This window comes from Podarcis raffonei, chromosome W (genome assembly GCF_027172205.1).
Source record: "Podarcis raffonei isolate rPodRaf1 chromosome W, rPodRaf1.pri, whole genome shotgun sequence".
NCBI lineage: Eukaryota > Metazoa > Chordata > Lepidosauria > Squamata > Lacertidae > Podarcis > Podarcis raffonei.
The window spans coordinates 16,046,290-16,064,645 of NC_070620.1; the positions used below are offsets into that span (position 1 = coordinate 16,046,290).

The 18,356-nt window shown below is 44.9% G+C and overlaps 1 protein-coding gene across 4 annotated transcripts in view; it reads left to right on the forward strand.

Annotated features, from left to right (window-relative positions):
- Positions 1–18,356, forward strand: part of LOC128406026 (fragile X messenger ribonucleoprotein 1-like) — a 169,876-nt gene that overhangs the window by 47,479 nt on the left and 104,041 nt on the right. For all 4 annotated transcript variants that reach the window (XM_053373080.1, XM_053373081.1, XM_053373083.1 and 1 more), the window contains exons 3-5: positions 3,680–3,773; positions 6,332–6,403; positions 17,642–17,790. In XM_053373080.1, the coding sequence (XP_053229055.1) occupies positions 3,680–3,773; positions 6,332–6,403; positions 17,642–17,790 (315 nt within the window). The remainder of the gene's footprint in view (positions 1–3,679; positions 3,774–6,331; positions 6,404–17,641; positions 17,791–18,356) is intronic.

The following is an 18,356-nucleotide window of genomic DNA, read 5'->3' on the forward strand; positions in this document are numbered from 1 at the left end:
TGTGAACTTACCTGTAACTCTATCCGATGTACCTCCTTTCTAATGATGTGTTTCTGATGTATGATTGACGCTCTTGTTGGGTGGACCATGTAGAGATTCACCTGTGGATCAGATATTAAAACATTTCTGGTTTTGAATTTTTTTTTTTTAAATTGGCCAGTAGCACCTTAGAGACCAACTAAGTTTTTTCTAAGCTTATACCTAGAACAAACTTCGTTGGTCTCTAAGGTGCTACTGGACAATTATTTATTTATTTCATTTATTTCAACTGCGTCAGACCAACACAACTACCTACCTGAATAGAATTTCTGGTTTCCTTTTGTTTGGAGTTCTCCTCCCTCCTGCGTGTGGTGAGTGGGGACCCAATTGCACCAGTTTTTGTTTCTGGTTGGCCTCCGTTCTCTCTGACCGATAGAGACCTTACAAGGGGCTCAACGGGTCTCTGGAAACCCCATAAGGGAACTAGACAATTTTTTTAAAACACTGCCATCCCTTATTTCAGAAGAGAAGGTGTGCACGGGTTTGTTTTTAAGCAAAATGAGCTTTGTTTCGGGAGTTGGTAGGGAGAGAGATGCTGGCAAGTATGGTTGATGTGGGAAGGGAATCAAGGAAGAGTTGAGGCGGGGTTGCTTTGTTGTTGTTTTAACTCCTATTTTTCCAAGTTTGCTTCATTCCGTTTGTGAGCTTTCCTTTCTTGTTTATGTAATGAGGCACTCGAAGACTGCTTTGGAGAGGTTTGGGACCTCCTCTCTTCCCCCAACCCCCAATTATTTAGGAGGAACTGCTCCTAGAATTATATTTCTACTCCAAATAATCTACTTTCCCAACTCCATTGCACAGTAGTTGCACATTTGTTTCACTTTCTCTCTCCCTCCCTCTCTCTCTCAAATTTCAAGTTCAGCATCATAGTAATCATAATCCGCAGAATTTTTATTAATGAATTTATATGCTGCTTGATTGCTGAAGCTGACTTCTAAGCAGCTTGCAAGTATACAGTCGTACCTTGGTTGTCGAACGGAATCCGTTCGACTTCCAAAAACGTTCAACAACCAAGGCACGGCTTCCGATTGACTGCAGGAGTTTCCTGCACTCAATCGGAAGCCATGGAAGCCGTGTCGAACGTTCGGGTTCCAAAGAACATTCGCAAACTGGAACACACTTCCGGGTTAGTGATGTTCGGGAGCCAAAACGTTCAAGTCACAAGGCATTCGAGATCCAAGGTAAGACTAGAACCAACTACAAAATAATACAAAAACTTGTAAATAAAAATGTGCAATAAAACAATTTAATTGAAACATTAAAATAAGCATCCAAGTATTAAAAAATACAGTAAAGTAAGCATACTTGAACAGTACAGCAGTTAAGAATTAAAACAGCATTTTAAACAATTTAAAATTAAAGATAGTAACAGTAATAAGTATTTGCATTGTGCTCAAGTGTTCATATGCTGCAGGTATGTATTCTTTTAATCCTTATGACACCCCTGTCAGATATGCCAAGAGACTCAGAATTCCAACTTTTTAATGACTGAGTTACTGTACCTTTGGCAGTTTGATGATAGGCAGAATTCAGAAGTCAAACTACTGGAACCTCCCCATTTCAGACATACAGTGATATAAGAAGCATCACCTGTTGAATTTCTGTCTGATGTGCATATGCTGCAGCCATAGGTGTTCACCAGGAAAAAGAGGGCAATCCTATACTCAAAAAGTTAATTAGAACATGTTACATACCTTTCTGTTACAGCTGCCAAGCTGACTGAAAAACCCACATTCAAATGGGCATTCTGAGAATAGCTGTCAACTTTTCCCTTTTCTTGCGAGGAATCCTATTTGGAATAAGGGAATTTCTCTTTAAAAAAGGGGGAAACGTTGACAGCTATGATTTTGAGAGATATCTAGTTGTCTAGTGATAGTAGTTTTTAAAACCAATTTCTGTTTGTTTTTCTTTCTTCTAAATGGACTTGACATGATCAACAAATTCCAGAGGGATAGCCTTGTATTGTATTGCAAAATTCATATACCACCCTTTCTCCTAAAGGAATATTATGGCATTTTTAAGACTTAACACATTTAAGCCCACTTTTGTCAGACTGCTGTATGCACCTGTAGCCAACAAATGTTTGTTTTGTTTATGCCACACTAGTGTAAGTCTAACATCTTGTTTTATTGTGATTAATCCCTAATACTGGAGCCCCATTAGTTGTATTTACACAAGAAAACACTATTGAGTGGGCATTGCAGCCATCAAGTGAGAGAGGAAGGGTTGTGCTTTCATTAATCTGTTAATGTTTTAAGAGATTCTCAGATTCTGGATATTAAAAGTAAGTTCTGCAAAATGCGTTACCATTTACATAGTTTGCCACGGTAAATGTGGCATCTCAGGTACCCAGAATCTTTCATGTAGCAGGATTTTGAAGGCTCAGCTGTATAGGCGGTCCTGCAAAAAATTATCTTGGGAATGGAGTGTTCATAAGCATGGTGCTGGAGAGGTACCACTCAAAAATAATGAATTAGGTTGCAATCCCAATCCGGTTTGCTTGGGAGTAAGCCCTTTTGAATTAAGTAGGATTTATTTCTGTGTAGAAATGGTTAGGATTGTGCTGTTAGGCCCATTCTTCCAAGATAAGACATATTTAACTTTGACTGCAGTACTTGCTGAAGCTGCAAGGTAACCTATTGGGTTAAGAATATATATATGTGTGCGTGTGCACGTGTTCTCTCTCTCTCTCTCTCACACACACACACACAAACATATATATATATATATACACCAGTGTTTATAAATGCTGAGGCTGAGCCCCATCTATTGCTGAGGCTGAGCCCCATTTCCTTGTGGTGTTCAATTAGCAATAGCTATTAAAAATGTGTTATTAAAAACTAATGTCTATTAGTTCATGTGTTTCCAAAAATAAGATTGCTGTAATTGGTAAAATGTGTGACTGAATTGTACAATTTATTAATTAAATTGTACAATTTATTAATGTTGACAATATGCACAATTTATTTTTTGCTTTGTAATCTTGTGAAAGAAGAAAAATGCTGACTAGACATTCCGTTGTGGCACCCGTAACCTACATTTAAGGGGCCATTTGGCAAACAGCTTACATATCTCGGGTTTCCAACACTAGTTATGTTGTACTGGTTTGCATTAAACTTTGCCAATGAAAGACAAAGGAAATTAATCTAGGAGCAATGAGTGAAACAGTTTCTGGTTACTTTTTTTTTTTTAAGTCTTCTAATTTATGGAGTATTTCAGGATTATGGACCCATCTCTTCCCTTCTCTTTCCAAGTTAGGTCATTGAAGACTCTTGATAATTTTGAATTTGTTCAGGTTATTTCAACTCACAGGGTTGGGTTCCAGGTGAGTAATCATTGGCCACCATTCTTTAATGATGATGTGTACTTTTTGCCTTCCTTGCTTCAGTTACATAATGGTTAGAGTGTTGGACCTGGGAGAGCAGGGTTTGAATCCTCACCCAGCCATGAAGCTTACTGGGTGACCTTGGGGCAGTCACCACTCTTAGCCTAACCTACCTCGCAGGGTTGTTGTGAGGATGAAATGGGAGGAGGAGAACCATGTACACCACCTTGAGATCCTTGGAAGATAAGGGTGGTATATAAATGTAATAAATAGATGAATAAAAATAATATCTTAGGTGTTTATTTTGTATTTCAGCTGGCAGCCAGAGAGACAGATTCCATTCCATGATGTTAGGTTTCCTCCACCTGCGGGGCACAATAAAGATATAAATGAAAGTGATGAAGTTGAGGTAAGAATTCCCTTCTGGGGAGGGAATGGAAGGGAGAAGATTTAGTTGGCTGCCTTATGCTGAAATGGGAGGTTGGGCACTATGTGAGAATGATGGGGAGGGTGTTTTTTGGTAAGCAGTACAAGCAAATGTGTATCTACTCACAAACAAGCCCTACTGAAGTCAATGAGACTTACTCCCAGGAAAGTAGAAGTAAGTTTAGTTGAACTCAGTGAGGCTTATGCATGCATAAATTCCACTTAGACCTCTGAGTCGGGAAGCAGATGCAACTTGACTAGTAAATCACTTAAACTGCTCTTAAATTAGTTGAAAATATATTAAATATATTATATGGAAGTTTATTTAATATTTTTATTAAATCTACTACTTCATTACATTTTAAGGCCCTCCATCGCCACAGGGAGCCTCGTCACGGCCCTTGGCTGCTGCGTGTAAGTGTGGCGCACCCTCCGCCACTGCAGGGAGGTACGGCAGGACCCTCTGCCACCGCGGGGAGGCGTGGCATTCATTATTAATTTTTATGAAACGCGGTGAGGTGCAGGATGTCTTCTGCTTAACATGCACTGTTGTGTTGAGGTTCAGCAGCAATTAAAGCAGGATAGAACACGCAATTGAAAGGTGCCCCATACTTTGTATTGTGTAGTATTGATATCTATGCTCCTTATGCAACAACAGCATCAACAACAATAATTTTATTATTTATACCCTGCCTATCTGCCTGGGTTTCCCCAGCCACTCTGGGTGGCTTACAATACGTATAAAAACATAGTAAAACGTGAAACATTAAAAACTTCCCGATACAGGGCTGCCTTCAGATGTCTTCTAAAAGTACCGGTAGTGTAGTTCTTTATCTCCTTGACATCTGATAGGAGGGCATTCCACAGGGAGGGCGCCACTGCCGAGAAGTTCCTCTGCCTGGTTTTTTTGTAACTTCACTTCTTGCAGTGAGGGAATGGCCAGAAGACCCTTGGAGGAGGACTTCAGTGTCTGGGCTGTACGATAGTACTATGTAGCAGTCATGTTCAAATGTAACAAGCAAAAGATTTCTGGAGGGTTCAGGGCAGTTGTAAAACATGCAAGCTGTTCTACAGGAAGCAAGGTTATTGAAATACACAGCTAGAAAAGTTCAGTAAAAATATCAGTAGCTTTAGGAGTATGGAAAGACCTTGCACATTTAATATATCAGAATGGTTGTGGTACTGGGACTCACTGGTAGCTTAGGGGCCTATAAATAATACAAATATATATTTTTAGCTCCTAATTGCCAATATAGTGGGGACATTATTACATATTACATACTACAACTAATCCAGAACGCGGCAGCTAGACTGGTGACTGGGAGCGGCCACAGAGACCACATAACACCGGTCTTGAAAGACCTACATTGGCTCCCAGTACGTTTCCGAGCACAATTCATAGTGTTGGTGCTGACCTTTAAAGCCCTAAATGGCCTTGGTCCAGTATATCTGAAGGAGCGTCTCCACCCCCATCGTTCTACCCGGACACTGAGGTCCAGCACCGAGGGCCTTCTGGTGGTTCCCTCACTGAGAGAAGCCAAGTTACAGGGAACCAGGCAGAGGGCCTTCTCGGTAGTGGCGCCTTCCCTGTGGAACACCCTCGCACCAGATGTCAAAGAGAACAACAACTACAGTGGTGCCCCGCAAGACGAACGCCTCGCAAGACGGAAAACCCACTAGACGAAAGGGTTTTCCGTTTTGGAGGCGCTTCGCAAGACGAATTTCCCTATGGGCTTCCTTCGCAAGACGAAAGCCCATAGGGAAATCTCCGGGACAGCGGGGAAGCGCAGCGCGTCTTCCCCACTGTCCTCGGACCTCCTCCGAAGGCTGGCGGTGGGGCGGAGAGACCTCCTCCCGCCGCCAGCCTTCGGAAGGCTCCTCCGAAGGCTGGCGGTGGGGCAGAGAGACCTTCTCCCCGCGCCAGCCTTCGGATGGCTGTCCTGAAGACTTGCGGTGGGAAGAGGGTTTTCCTTCCCACCGCCAACATTCAGAATGCTGTTCTGAATGTTGGCGGTGGGGAGGAAAAACCCTCCTCCCACCGCAAGCCCCGGGAACAGAGGAGAAGCGCTGCACGCCTTCCCCTCTGTTCCTGTACCTGTCCTGAAGGCTTGCGGTGGGGAGAAAAGCCCTTCTCCGCACCGCCAGCCTGGCAAGCGGTCTCCATAGGAACGCATTAATTGATTTTCAGTGCATTCCTATGGGAAACCGTGCTTCACAAGACAAAAAACTCGCAAGAAGAAAAAGCTCGCGGAACGAATTAATTCCGTCTTGCGAGGCACCACTGTACCAGGCTTTTAGAAGACATCTGAAGGCAGCCCTGTTTTGGGAAGCTTTTAATGTTTGATGTATTATAGTATTTTAATATTCTTTTGGAAGCCGCCCAGCCAGATGGGCAGGGTATAAATAATAAATTATTATTATTATTATTATTATTATTATTATTATTATTATTATTATTATTATTATTATTTACTGTCTTTCCATTAGATAACTGTCTTTATTTCATAATGGTATGATGTTCTACACTAAGATTTTGTTTAGGTTTATTCCAGGGCTAATGAAAAGGAGCCATGTTGCTGGTGGCTGGCTAAAGTGAGAATGATAAAGGGTGAGGTAGGAATATATTTATTTTAATATTCTGGTATTGACATGTTATGTTTAGCTTCGGATTTTAAGTTCTTGTGGGTCTCTTTTCAAGTACTGCTTATTTATTGGACATTGTTACTAGAATCTACAGTTGCAATGGAAATTACTATCAAAATTTACAGACTTTCAGCTGTTTGCAATGAGCAGATCAAACGAAAGCAATTGAAATACCATATTTACTTGAGTCTAATCTGCCATCAAATCTAACGCGCACCTCAATTTTCAGAACCCTGTAACAAAAAAAAGTACAGTGGTGCCCCGCAAGACGAATGCCTCGCAAGACGGAAAACCCGCTAGACGAAAGGGTTTTCCGTTTTTGAGTTGCTTCGCAAGACGATTTTCCCTATGGGCTTGCTTCGCAAGACGAAACGTCTTGCTAGTCTTGCGATTTGTTTCTCGCTTCCCCCCCCTTTTTCTAAGCCGCTAAGCCGCTAATAGCCTTTTAGCAGCTAAGCCGCTAAGCCTTTAATAGCCGCTAAACCGCTAATAGCGCTAATCCGCTAAGCCGCTAATAGGGTTGCTTCGCAAGACGAAAAAACCGCTAGACGAAGAGAATCGCGGAACGGATTCTTTTTGTCTTGCGAGGCACCACTGTATTTGCTGTTGAATGCCATGCACATCAACAAAAGTGCACTCTTTACAACAATGAGTCAGTGCTTGTTTCAAGAACAGAGAGGCTGCATCTTTTTTCCTGCTCCAAACAGCTTCCCCCACAAGTGAAAAAAATTAATAAGAGGCTTTTCCTGGTGCAAAAGGGAAGGAGTGGGGTAGCAAAGAGAACCAGGAAGCAAACCCCTGACCCTCCACCTGCAAATCTGAGGGATGCATGGAGAGGAGTGGGCAGAGGAGTGGGCGAAGGCTGCCAACAACAACAATAACAACAACAGATCTTTATTATGGTTGTAGACCAACAAAAGGAGGGAGGGGTACAATAATTTAAAACCCTTAAAAAGTTAAAAAAAACCCCTAAAAGGAGTTAAAACAGAAAGTGTATATAAAAGTCTATAAGAATCCAAAATAGGCTAAGAGAGTTAGTGTTTCTCAACCTTGGGTCCCCAGATGTTGTTGGACTACAACTCCCATCATTCCTGAGCTCTGGCCTTGCTAGCTAGGGACGATGGGAGTTGTAGTTCAACATCATCTGGGGACCCAAGGTTGAGAAAGGCTGGAAGGGTTAAGAATGTTAGACGAGTGAAAGAGCGTAATAAATAATAATAATAATAATAATAATAATAATAATAATAATAATTTATTTATACCCCGCCCATCTGGCTGGTGGCTCCCAATTGACTATTAAAAACACAATACAGCATTAAACATTAAAAACTTCCCTAAACAGGGCTGCCTTCAGATGTCTTTTAAAAGTAGGATAGTTGCTTATTTCCTTGACATCTGATGGGAGGGCGTTCCACAGGGCAGGCGCCACTACTGAGAAGGCCCTCTGCCTGGTTCCCTGTAACCTCACTTGTTGCAGTGAGGGAACCGCCAGAAGGCCCGCGGCGTTGGATCTCAGTGTCTGGGCTGAACAATTGGGGTGGAGACACTCCTTCAGGTATACTGAACCGAGGCTGTTTAGGGCTTTAAAGGTCAGCACCAACACTTTTCTCGGAAACGTACTGGGAGCCAATGCAGGTCTCTTAGGACCGGTGTTATATGGTCCCGGCAGCCACTCCCAGTCACCAGTCTGACAGCTACATTCTGGATTAATTGCAGTTTCCAAGTCACCTTCCAAGGTAGCCCCACGTAGAGCGCATTGCAGTACAAGCGAGAGATAACTAGAGCATGCACCACTCTGACAAGACAGTCTGCAGGCAGGTAGGGTCTCAGCCTGCGTACCAGATGGATCTGGTAGACAGCTGCCCTGGACACAGAATTGACCTGCGCCTCCATGGACAGCTGTGAGTCCAAAATGACTCCCAGGCTGCGCATCTGGTCCTTCAGGGGCACAGTTACCCCATTCAGGACCAGGGAGTCCTCCACACCTGCCCGCCCCCTGTCCCCCCAAAACAGTACTTCTGTCTTTTCAGGATTCAACCTCAATCTGTTAGCCACCACCCATCCACCAACCGCCTCCAGGCACTCACACAAGACAGTCACCCCCTTCACTGGTTCTGATTCACAAGTGAGAGCCCAGGGCTCTGAACACTCATCCCCTAACACCACTTTCTGGACACGGCCCAGGAGAAAGGAGTGGAACCACTGTATGACAGTGCCCCCAGCTCCCAGCCCCTCTAGACGGTCCAGAAGGATGCTATGGTTGATGGTATCAAAGGCCGCTGAGAGATCCAGCAGAACTAGGAAACAGCTCTCACCTTTATCCCTAGCCTGCCAGAGATCATCGACCAGCGCGACCAAGGCAGTTTCAGCCCCAGTAAAAAGTTAGTATATAAGAATATAGCTATCAGTCTACAGAGCACTCTAATACGAGTGGTCATTATATCTAGTTTGTGGCACAGGTCATCATCTGACGAATTTTTGAGCACTGCAGTGCAGAATCTGGCAACGTTGTATTTTGTAGCAGGGTTGGTATCTGGAAGCAGCAGGGAGGTATAGAATTTTCCTGTGCGCCCTGGGTACTTATGCAGTAATGGTAAGATGAGGCTAGTACAAATGTCTCTATAATAAAGATACTGGAGAAGCCCATGCTCTGTTGTTTCTATTTGTCCAGAATCACAGGGGCATTGTCTCTCCAGGTAAGCAATCTACCTTTATCAGCCTTCAAGGACAGCCGAGGGGAGGGCATGACATCGAGCCAAAGTAAAGGTCCTTCGGTTTTTAGGGATTTCGAGTTTAGCTAGATATGCCATAGGGGAGGCAGAATACCTGGAGGATCCATTGGCAATAAAAGTTGGGGTCCTGGCTAGATCCAATTGGTGTTCAGTGTCTGCAACACACTGTTTTATGAGAGCTTTGGCCTGTTCGTATTCCATGCTGAATAGAGGACCTGGAGAGAAGCCTAGGGTTGAGATCTTTGTTGCCACAGCCTGTTTCCATGTGGATTGAAAATCATCATTCATAGTTAGTGGGGCAAGGCCAAGGGGAAATAAAGAAAGTCTGAGCCAGTAGTTGAGTATCGTCACCCACACTCTAGCCTCCACTTTTATGAAACCTGTTTCTAGTCTCAGGGTGGCATTAGGACTCATTTTGGGACTTGAAGGGCTGATCTTAGAAATTTGGATTGTACAAGTTCTAGGGGTGCAAAATTGGAGAAGGGGCCCAGCTGGGCACCATAGAGAAGTTGTACTATTGGCTAGGCTTCAAATAAGTTGAGTGCTGCAGGTATATAGTGGCCACCTCTTGTTTTAAGAAATTTAAGGATTGCAGATGAGCTTCTCTGTGCGGTTTCAGCAACATGTTCCCCATGGGCTTTTCTACTGCCGGTAGAGTGAAAAACTACCGCCATGTATTCGAAACAAGAGACCTGCTCAGTCTTGTGGTCATCTAACGGTTCATAGGCCTTTTGGCAAATGCCATGATCTTAGTTTTCTGATAGTTGAGTTCTAGCTGGTTCTCCTTGCAATACTGTGTTAGTGCTCTCAGTGCTCTTTTGAGGCCAATAGGTGTTCTTGAAAGTATTGCTGCATAGAACAGAACAGAAATGCGTCTTCCAGCAAGCTTTGGGGAGTGAAAATTTATGTTGTGAAGATGGCCCACCATGGAATTAATGTAAAAATTAAATACAGTGGTGCCTCGCAAGACGAACGCCTCGCAAAACGAAAAACTCGCAAGATGAAAGAGTTTTCCGTTTTTGAGTCGTTCCACAAGACGAATTTCCCTATGGGCTTGCTTCGCAAAAAGAAAGCCCATAGGGAAATCTCCGGGGACCTCTTTTAAATGCTGGCGGTGGGGAGCAAAGCCTTTCGCCCCCCTCCGGCCTTCAGAAGAGGTCCAGGAAGGCCGGCGGGGGCCGAAAGGCTTTGCTCCCCACCGCCAGCATTTTAAAAACGGTCCGGGATAGCAGGGAAGCGCTGCGCTTTCCCGCTGTCCCGGACCGCTTTTAAAATGCTGGCCATCGGGAGCAAAGACTTTCGCCCACCGCCGGCCTTCAGAAGAGGTCCTGGACCTCGCTGCCGACCCCTAGCATTTTAAAAGCCCCCGGGACAGCGGAGACTTCTCCGCTGTCCCAGGCGATCTTAAAATGCTGGCGGGGGGCAGCGAAGCTTTCGCTGCCGACCCCCAGCATTTTAAAAGCCCCTGGGACAGCGGAGACTTCTCCGCTGTCCCGGGTGATCTTAAAATGCTGGCGGTCGACTTCTCCGCTGTCCTGGGGGCTTTTAAAATGCTGGCGGTCGGGAGGAAAGCCCTCCTGTCCCCGGAGCTTGCGGGGTGGGAGGTGGGGAGAAGGGCTTTTCTTCCCACCCCCAGCCTTCAGAACAGCCTTCTGAAGGCTGGCGGTGGGAAGAAAAGCCCTTGCCCCCCCCCCAGCCTTCAGAAGAGGTCGGGGGACAGACTGTCCCCGGACCTGGTCTGAAGGCGGTTTCCATAGGAACACATTGATTGATTTTCAATGCATTCCTATGGGAAACCGTGCTTCGCAAGACGAAAAACTCGCAAGAAGAAAAAACTTGCGGAATGAATTAATTTCGTCTTGCGAGGCACCACTGTAAGAGTGGGGCCAGTATGCAGCCTTGCTTGACACCTTTCCCTTGGGGTCCCTTCCAAGTCTACAGTTCTATGGTTCTGTGATTCTAAGTAAACATGGGCTGTGCATGTATAGCTGCTAGGATCACCCCAAACTTCTGCATTTAAGATCTTATTGGTGGGAAAGTGCATTAACGTTCGACAGAGACCAAAGTCTGCGTCGAGGGGCGTCGGGTAAAGAAGCATGGAGACAGTGGGTGGTGATGGTGTGGACTTGGGATTCAAAGCAGGGTTGGATTTTTATATTTTATTTTTGGGGGGGAGCGGCAGCCCAGATAGCCATCGAATAACAGAACAGTCTGTCTCTTACCGTTGAGGACAAACAGCAAGATGCAGAACTAGGGCAGAGCAAGTGGTGGTAAAGGAGCCTGCCCTTCATCTAATCTAATGTGCACCAATTTTTTTGCAGCGTGATTTGGCAAAAAAAGGTGCACATCAGACTCAAGTAAATACGGTAGCTCAACACAACGGATGCTTCAAGTAGTTTCCCCAAATTCAGCTGAAATTCCAACTTATACTGGCTTCTCCAACCCCTTCAACCCCTTCATAGCAAGCATCTTTAGTACTTAGTAGTGCAGCATTTTGCTGCTATGACCTACTTCAAACGAGATGCATAGCCAGACAGCGGCCTCCAGTTCAGTAATATTCTTGGGTTTGCGTGCTGCAACCACCTTCTTCAAATCCCACCAGAGATTTTCTATGGGGTTCAAGTCAGGTGACACTGATGGCCACTGTAGAACCTTCCAGGACTTCTGCCTTGGTGGAATTTGAGGTATGCTTGGGATCATTGTCCTGTTGGAAGGTCCAATGACACCCAAGCTTCAGCTTCCTCACAGATGCCATGATGTTTCCTCCTAGGATTTCCTGATATTTCAATGAATCCATCCTGCCTTCCACACGCTGCATGTTTCCAGTGCCAGAGGATGCAAAGGAGCTCCAGAGCATCACCGAGCCACCACCATTCTTCACTGTAGGCAGAGTGTTCTCTTCAGCGTATGCTTCATTCTTCTTTCCCCAGACATAACGCTGATCCATGGGGCCAAAAAGTTCCAAGTTTGTTTCATCGCTCCACAAAACAGAATCCAAAACTTATGTGGCTTATTTATATGTTTTTGTGGAGAGAATCAGAACTTACAGGGTTAAAAAGTTCTGAGTGACGTCTCACATTCTGAGGCGTGGTTTAGTATACTGAGGGGAGTGTTTTCCTGTGTCTCTCAGTGTGTGTTGCTCCGTTACTGGAGGAAAGACGTGCAAGATGTGTGCTCTGTCACCAGGAGAGTTATGAGCTGTTTTTCTACACGAATAAAGCTATTATCTATATGAAGCCGCTGGGAGAGATCATCAGGGGGTTTGGACTGGGTGTTCATCAGTATGCAGATGACACCCAGCTCTACCTCTCCTTTAAATCAGAACCAGTGAAGGCGGTGAAGGTCCTGTGTGAGTGCCTGGACGCGGTTGGAGGATGGATGGCGGCTAACAGATTGAGGTTGAATCCTGACAAGACAGAAGTACTGTTTTTGGGGGACAGGGAGCGGGTTGGTGTGGGGGATTCCCTGGTCTTGAATGGGGTAACTGTGCCCCTGAAGGACCAGGTGCGCAGCCTGGGAGTCATTTTGGACTCACAGCTGTCCATGGAGGCGCAGGTTAACTCTGTGTCCAGGGCAGCTGTCTACCAGCTCCACCTGGTACGCAGGCTAAGACCCTACCTGCCCGCGAACTGTCTCGCCAGAGTGGTGCATGCTCTAGTTATCTCACGCTTGGACTACTGCAACGCGCTCTACGTGGGGCTACCTTTGAAGGTGACCTGGAAACTGCAATTAATCCAGAATGCGGCAGCTAGACTGGTGACTGGGAGTGGCCGCCGGGACCACATAACACCGGTTCTGAGAGATCTGCATTGGCTCCCAGTACGTTTCCGAGCACGATTCAAAGTGTTGGTGCTGACCTTTAAAGCCCTAAACGGCCTCGGTCCTGTATACCTGAAGGAGCGTCTCCACCCCCATCGTTCAGCCCGGACACTGAGATCCAGCGCCGAGGGCCTTCTGGCGGTTCCCTCATTGCGAGAAGTGAGGCTACAGGGAACCAGACAGAGGGCCTTCTCGGTAGTGGCGCCCGCCCTGTGGAACGCCCTCCCATCAGATGTCAAAGAGATAAATAATTACCTGACATTCAGAAGACATCTTAAGGGAAGTTTTTAATATGTAACGCTGTACTGTTTTTAACACTGATTGGGAGCCGCCCAGAGTGGCTGGGGAAACTCAGCCAGATGGGCGGGGTATAAATAATAAATTATTATTATTATTATTATTATTATTGGAACATAAGGAAGGCACCGTGCGTTAAGCCTGATTTTTCACGCACACACACAGCAACTGTTTCTACGCTGCGTATACACTCTGCTACACGTAGCTGTGAGGAGTCCTTTGAAGCAGAGCGCTCAGGAGGGAAGCGTGTGGACTCCGGGAGCTGGAAAAGCTACAAATCAAACATTCCATAGTTTTTGAGCATACTGGAGCCAACTTTTCTTGTGCTTTTGGGTCAGTAGTATTGGAGTTCTAGCAAGGAAACCTTCTGTGTTTAGTACGTGCCTTACTGTGCTCACTGCCACCAAGTCTTGCTGCAGCTCTTATGCAGTCACTGAGGGTTTTTCCCAGCCTGCCTTCCCAGAAGTCTGGTTGCTGCTGCAGATAGCTTCCTTTTTCTGCCCTGTCCAGGTAGTGTAACCACTGTTCCTTTAACTTTGAACTTGCAAACTATGCCTCCAGCGGTGTCTCTAGGAACATTCAGTGCCTTCGCTGTCTTTTTGTATCCTCCTTTTTTGTGAAGGACAGTGATCTCTTCTCTTCTCTTACCTTCTTGGACCATTCTCTTGACTTAACTATATTTCTAACATGCAGCCAAATGTAACACTCAGCAAACCCCAGAGCCAGCTCAGGTGTTTCATGTGTTCCAGCTCAAGCACACCTGGTACAACTAATGAAGCCCTTGATTAGTTGCATCAGGTGTGCTTGAGACAACACCTGTTGTATTTGTGATGTTCTGAGGGATTCTATTCAGGGGGTTAAATAATCTTCTTTGGCGATCACTTGTGGCCAAGTAAGATTGTCTTCCATGGAGATGGCATGTCTGTAAGTGACTGTGGAGGCCAATTCTGGACCCGCATGTCCTTCCACAGTGGTAGCATAGGTTTCTGGGCAGGAGTTGATCATGGTGAGGATTTGCCAAAAGTGCCTTCCTCTTAGCACGTTTCTCCCTTGCGTCCTGAGTTCAAAAGTCTTCAAAGGCCATGACACCTTTGGTAAAGGCTGTTCTCCAATTGGAGTGCATGCAGGCCAGTGTTTCCCAATTTTCCGTGCTGACAGGTGAAACTCGGAAAATGAGAATACCGTGGAAAAGTTCATTTATTTCAGTTGTTGTTGTTTAGTCATTTAGTCGTGTCCGACTCTTCGTGACCCCATGGACCAGAGCACGCCAGGCACTTCTGTCTTCCACTGCCTCCCGCAGTTTGGTCAAACTTATGCTGGTAGCTTCGAAGACACTATCCAACCATCTCGTCCTCTGCCGTCCCCTTCTCCTTGTGCCCTCCATCTTTCCCAACATCAGGGTCTTTTCCAGGGAGTCTTCTCTTCTCATGAGGTGGCCAAAGTACTGGAGCCTCAGCTTCACAATCTGTCCTTCCAGTGAGCACTCAGGGCTGATTTCCTTAAGAATGGATAGGTTTGATCTTCTTGCAGTCCATGGGACTCTCAAGAGTCTCCTCCAGCACCATAATTCAAAAGCATCAATTCTTCGGCAATTTATTTCTGTAATTCAACTTAAAAGGTGAAACTAATATATGAGATAGACTCATGACATGCAAAGCGAGATATGTCAAGCCTTTATTTGTTATAATTGTGATATTATGGCGTACAGCTGATGAAAACCCCAAACTAACAATCTCAGAAAATTAGAATATTAAATGAAATCAGCAAAGCAAGGATTGCAAATAGAGCAATATTGGACTTCTGAGAAGTAGAAGCATGCATATGTACTCAGTACTTGGTTTGGGCCCCTTTTGCATCAATTACTGCCTCAATGCGACATGGCATGGATGCGATCAGCCTGTGGCACTGCTGGAGGTGTTATGGAAGACCAGGATGCTTCAATAGCAGCCTTCAGCTCTTCTGCATTGTTCGGTCTCATGTCTCTCATCTTTCTCTTGGCAATGGCCCATAGATTCTCTATGGGGTTCAGGTCAGGCGAGTTTGCTGGCCAATCAAGCACAGTAATCCCATGGGCATTGAACCAGGTTTTGGTACTTTTGGCAGTGTGGGCAGGTGCCAAGTCCTGCTGGAAAATGAAGTCAGCATCCCCATAAAGCTGCAGAAGGAAGCATGAAGTGCTCCAAAATCTCCTGGTAGACGGCTGCGTTGACCCTGGAATTAATGAAGCACAGTGGACCAACACCAGCTGATGGCATGGCTCCCCAAATCAACACTTCACACTGGACTTCAAGCATCTGGCATTGGAAACTTCACACTGGACTTCAATCATCTGGCATTGTGTGCCTCCCCATTCTTCCTCCAGACTCTGGGTCCTTGGTTTCCAAATGAGATGCAAAAGCTGCTCTCATCAGAAAAGAGGACTTGGGACCACTGAGCAACAGACCAGTTCTTTTTTTTTCTTTAGCCCAGGCAAGATGCTTCTGACGTTGTTTCTTGTTCAGGAGTGGCTTGACAAGAGGAATATGACATTTGAAGCCCATCTCCAGGATCCGTCTGTGTGTGGTAGCTCTTGATGCACTAACTCCAGCCTCAGTCCACTCCTTGTGAAAATCCCCAACACGTTTGAATGGTCTTTTCCTGACAATCCTCTTCAGGCTGTGGTCATCCCTGCTGCTTGTGCACCTTTTTCTTCCACACTTTCCCCTTCTGCATAACTTTCCATTAATGTTCTTCGATACAGCACTTTGGGAACATCCAACTTCTTCTGCAATTACCCTTTGAGGCTTTACCTCCTTACGGAGGGTCTCAATGATGGCTTTCTGCACAACTGTCAGGTCAGCAGCCTTCCCCATGATTGTGTTTCCTACTGAACCCATTGCAGGTGTTATGGATTGAATAGCTACTGCACCTTTTCACAATATTCTAATTTTCTGAGATTGTTAATTTGGGGTTTTTATCAGCTGTACGCCATAATATCACAATTATAACAAATAAAGGCTTGATGTAACTCGCTTTGCATGTCATGAGTCTATCTCATATATTAGTTTCACCTGTATACAGCGGGGTTTTTTTATAGATATGCATTGAGAGCATATTTAATCCTTGTCAGCCTGTATTACGCTTTCCATTTTTAAGTTGGGAATAGAGTAGTTGCTTTGGAAGACGATAATCAGGCATCTGAACCACATGACCCATCCAACGAAGTTGATGTTGAAGAATCATTGCTTTGACACTGGTGATCTTTGCTTCTTCCAATACACTGTCATTAGTTCACCTGTCTTTACAAGTGAGATATAATTTTTTTTTGAAATACTGTTGATGGAATCTTTCAAGGAGTTGGAGATGGTGTTTATAAGTGGTCCACGTTTCACAAGTGTTGGTAGTACAGTAGCTATGTAAACAAGCATTTTGGTTTCCCTGCGAATGTCCCGGTCCTCAAACACTCTGCACTTCAATTAGGAGAAAGGTGCACTCACAGAGCTAAGATAGTGCTGGATTTTGGCATCAATGCCTGCCCTTATGGAAAGATAACTGCCCAGGTGGGAAAAGTGATCAACATTCTGTTCAGGGGGTTAAGACTGGAGAAACCAGTATTGTAGGAAAAACAGAGATGGCAGGAGGTTGGATGCAGGTGAGCTGTGCAGACGCACGCCGGCAAGCATGCTCCAAACAAGCTGCCGACTAGCTCTGCTGAGGCTCCTTTTATTAGCAGAAGTCAACAATCGGAAACAGTAGTGAAACCACCCTGAACTTAACATATTTCTATCTAAGCACATTTCCAGCATTAGCAAATACACATGTCAGCAGGTGTTTCCCTCAAAGTTTCCCCCCGATACTTGATTACGTCTGCGTCCCCGGTCATGCTTCAGCCAAGCGATATGTCTAACAAACAAATTGTGAGAGGACACAATTTCAGAGGGAAAACCCTGTTTTCTAGCCAAGAAGGCAAAAGGTCAGGGAAAGCAGGTGCAACGCTCCTTGACATACTGTTGCATGTCTGGTGCGAGGTTTGCCTTCGCAAAGTGGAGCGTTACCTCTACACAGTGTAAGTTGCAATTTAAACTGAATTGGGGGAAACCACTTGAAGTATCTGTTGTGTTGAGCTATTTCAATTGCTTTTGTTTGATTTGCTCATTGCAAAAGTCTGTAAAAAAAAGCTGAAAGTCTGTAAATTTTGATAGTAAACCTGATTTGCAATGGGGGTTGAATAATTTTGATTGCAACTGTAAGTTTACATACTGAAGCAAAATAAAATAGTTTATCCCAAAAGTAAAATACAGACCCCCTTCAGAGTACACTTGTAGCATACATCACTTCTCAGTTTAACAATGTCTGAGACAGTTTTGTCCTTTTTAATTAGTTTTATGTAATAGAATATGCAGCCTGTGATGCTACCTACAATGAAATTGTCACAATTGAGCGCCTAAGATCTGCAAATCCCAACAAACCTACAACAAAGGATACATTTCATAAGATCAAACTTGATGTGCCAGAAGATTTAAGGCAAATGTGAGTATAGAGGTCTTTAATAAATAATTTTAATCAACTTTCTTAAGTTTGTAATACCATTCAAAACGTTTTCATCCCATTATAGTTGTTGTTGTTGTTGTTGGGATACCAATGGTGGAAGTTGCCAAAATATCCAAAACATAGAAAACCTTCCAAAGTGGGCTCCTGTGTCAAGAACAGAGATTGAGAACCTTATAGCCCAACTAAAACAGGGGAAAGCCCCAGGAGAAGATTTAATTCCTACTGAGGCCATCAAAAACACCTTGGAGTTTGGGACCCCTATTCTGGCTTCACTATTCACCTGCATTGATACACATCCCCAAAGACTGGGGACTTTCAATCATTGTCCCAATATATAAAGAAAGGAAGAAAGATGATCCAGCTAATTATAGACCAATCAGCCGCCTCAGCATAATTAGTAAATTGTATGAAATGGAAGTGGGACGCGGGTGGCGCTGTGGGTAAAAGCCTCAGCGCCTAGGGCTTGCCGATCAAAAGGTCGGCGGTTCGAATCCCCGCGGCGGGGTGCGCTCCCGCTGCTCGGTCCCAGCGCCTGCCAACCTAGC